Source organism: Corylus avellana, chromosome ca11, assembly GCF_901000735.1.
Source record: "Corylus avellana chromosome ca11, CavTom2PMs-1.0".
NCBI classification, from domain to species: domain Eukaryota; kingdom Viridiplantae; phylum Streptophyta; class Magnoliopsida; order Fagales; family Betulaceae; genus Corylus; species Corylus avellana.
In genome coordinates, this window is record NC_081551.1 from 3,739,600 (window position 1) to 3,742,866 (window position 3,267).

Here is a 3,267-nt window from a genome sequence, read left to right on the forward strand (position 1 = left end):
TCGATTATTACTAGTGGGTCAAAATTTGGCCAACGAGCGTTCGGGATGGTCAATGGCCGAATGTTTGGTGTACTGTTCAAACAATGATTCAGAGTTTGCAGGCATACGCTTGGTTATTACCAGTGGGTCAAAATTTGGTCAACGAACGTTCGGGATGGTCCCCTGTCAAACGTTCGATGTACTGTTTTACCCAACGGTTTCTTGGTTTTAGGCTAAACATTCGATCAGAACCAAAATGCCCCAAAATCTTCTCCTAGCAACTCCTAATGAACCAAGAAATCTTGTTAACCTTTTGACTAAGCTAACCATAGCCTAATAATTACCCGGGGCAGTACATGTATGGATACTGAAACATAGGACTACATCGATATGGTGGACCCAAATATGTAGTCAAGCCATACTTTTAATGTGTATTCCTTTAAGTTATCTTTTGTTGTGTTCTCTTAAAACTCTAGTAGTGATTTTTGAGTATTGTTGGTCTCTATAATGTTTCATCATGGACACCGTCATGACAAGGTTCTGACGGTTTTGGTCAGAAATGTTGGACACATTCTATTTGGTTTCGTCATGAAATATTTCCATCATTCCACATCTTTCATGTGTTTAGTTAGTACTTTGTTAGAACATTATGTAGTGGAGTTCGGTTTTTTTTTTTTTTTTTTTTTTTTTTTATGTAGATTAATAAGTGTGATTTAGGTAATTGATACCAAAAAATTCAAACCGTAATTGACAAAAAAAAGAAAAAGAAAAAAAGTTTGTTTGGCACAATTTTTTTTTTTCTTTTTTTTTTTAAAATCATTATTTATCATTAGTGATGACGACTCTAGTTATCACTAATATTTTATTTAATATCATTAGTGACGACATTATCGTCGATTCGTCGCTAATAAACATATAATCAGCGATGACTCTCAATCATCACTAATAATGTGATTATAGGGACGATTAGTTGTCTATGCCTCATAGTCACGGGAGGTACTTAAGTTATCAACAATATAATGACTAATAAGGTTGTGTTTTTTGTTTTTTCTCTAATGACTAATAAGGTTGTTGCTAACGAATCTTTATCGATGGAGAGCTAATAGTCATTGGTGATCACAGTAAGGCCTTTAGCAACAAATTTAGGTAGTCATTAAAGACCCTTTTTCTTGTAGTGATTGATGGTCGTTGATCCTCCCTATTAAAACTTGACTTTCTTGGGCAGACTAATCCAAGCGTCTCTCATATATATATATATATATATATATTGAAGGCCCATTCCCCTTTCCAACATTTTCTTACGTAAAGTGGGAAGTGGCCATTGTAATGGTCGGTGAAAGGCTAAGAGTAGTATATAGCTTTTTTTTTTTTCTTTCCTCTATTAAAACATATTTAATTTTAGCACAGGAGTTGCACAGAAGCAATACCAATTTGTGAGTTGCGAGTGAGTGAATGAATGAAGAGTTACCTTTTAGACACTTTTTGGGAAGAGGCAACCCCTAGGCTTATACGAGTATAGATTGTGATGGTTCTGATTTGTGGAACATTAAAAGTCAAAAAAATAAATAAGGGAATTTGGAAGCATCTTTTTCAAGGTTAGGGGAGGCTTTGCGAAATTTGTAAGGAAAACCCTAGAGATTTGTGGATGAGAAAAGGCAGGGGAAAAGATTCTAACCAAATTAGCTAACATAAGCCAAAAAGAAAAAGAAATTTAGGAAAGGACAAAGGTGGTAAGAAGGAAGGGCAAAGTCTGGGGACTGAGATGGTTTTACTGACTTAAATACGTACCTGTCTGTGCGTAAGGCGAGCGATATCGAGATGTCAAATCACAAGAAAGTAGAGATGATATAAAAGAAAATAAATAAAAAAGAAAATAAACTCAGTATAGAATTATATTGGTATGATTATGGTATTATTATGGGCGTTGGAGGTAGAGGGGTCACGAAGGTGTGGAAGAGCCCTAAAGAGGGGGAGGCGGAGGCGGAAGGTGGAGGGGCTTATTGTCCGGGAGTTACTAGGAAGGGTCATGAGTCATGGGGTATTGGGGGTTCGGAAATTGAGGTAATTTAAAAGAAAGGCTTTGAAAGCACACCACAAGACAACACCCTCTTTAACTTGTGAAAGCAACAGGTGAGTGGTGTGAAAGCTATATCACCCCCATGCACACGTCCCTTTCTGGCTCCTCTCCCCCACATCTGCCGCCTCTCTTGCACATTGGGAATGCCAACCACACCACACATGTTATTATCTTATACTTAACACCATGCGCAAGTTAGAACTCCAACTCATGCATGCTCATCATGCATGCACCCCCATATGCATGCCGCATGATCATCAATATTGATAAACCCCGCATACATGATACATACACAACACAAGTAAACAGTTGTTGCCCCCCTCCTTTCCCCTCCCTCCTCTTATATCTAGTAGACCAACTAGGGAACCCCTCTCTCTCTCTCTCTCTCTCTCTCCCCTTGCAAGCACCTTTCTTTCACAACTCATAACCAAGAAAGAAAAAAAAGCAGATCCAAGGTGGTTAAGCTGTCATTCTATCAATCAATCAATCAATCAATCAAGCAGACCAATCATCAATCAGTTTTTAAAAGAAAAGGAAATCAAAAAAATGTCCTCCTCTTCTACCTTGTCTTTGGACCACCTTCCTCCCTCGGAGCAGCTCTGTTATGTCCATTGCAACATTTGCGACACTGTCCTCGCGGTATCCTATTTCTTTCATTTCACCCCCTTAATATTATTAATTCTATTCTTTCTCCAGTACTGTTTACCCAAAATCCTATCTAGGGTTTTTTTTTTTTTTTAATGCGCTGATCTTCTTCTTTGGTTTTGGTTTTAGGTGAGTGTCCCTTGCACCAGTTTGTTCAAGACTGTAACGGTAAGATGTGGGCACTGCACCAACCTCCTGCCAGTGAACATGCGAGGGTTGCTTCTGCCTTCGGCTAATCAGTTTCATCTCGGTCACTCTTTCTTCTCTTCTTCCCATAATCTTCTGGTACGCCTCTAATGCACATAATTAAGTACTATGTATAATTAGTTACCTTCATCTTTTATAATAATATATACATGTCTTCTTTGTCGCAGGAAGAGATACCAAATCCAACCCCAAACTTCTTGATCAACCAGACCAACGCGACTGAATTCACCATGCCTCCACGGGGAGGAGTCGATGAGCTTCCCCGCCCACCAGTCATTAATAGACGTGAGATGCATTTCATCTTTGAGATCCGGCCAGTTTTCTCTTTCAAGAAATTTTCTACAAACATATTTTTCCCT

The 3,267-nt window shown here is 38.6% G+C and overlaps 1 protein-coding gene across 1 annotated transcript; it reads left to right on the forward strand.

Annotated features, from left to right (window-relative positions):
* Nucleotides 1-2,363: 2,363 nt before the first annotated feature.
* LOC132165312 (protein YABBY 4-like) lies at nt 2,364-3,258 on the forward strand (the record flags this gene model as incomplete). The annotated part of the gene is made up of 3 exons (XM_059575813.1): nt 2,364-2,695; nt 2,831-2,986; nt 3,076-3,258. Coding segments are annotated over exons 1-3 (432 nt in total), but the record flags the coding sequence as incomplete, so codon positions are not given.
* Nucleotides 3,259-3,267: the final 9 nt, after the last annotated feature.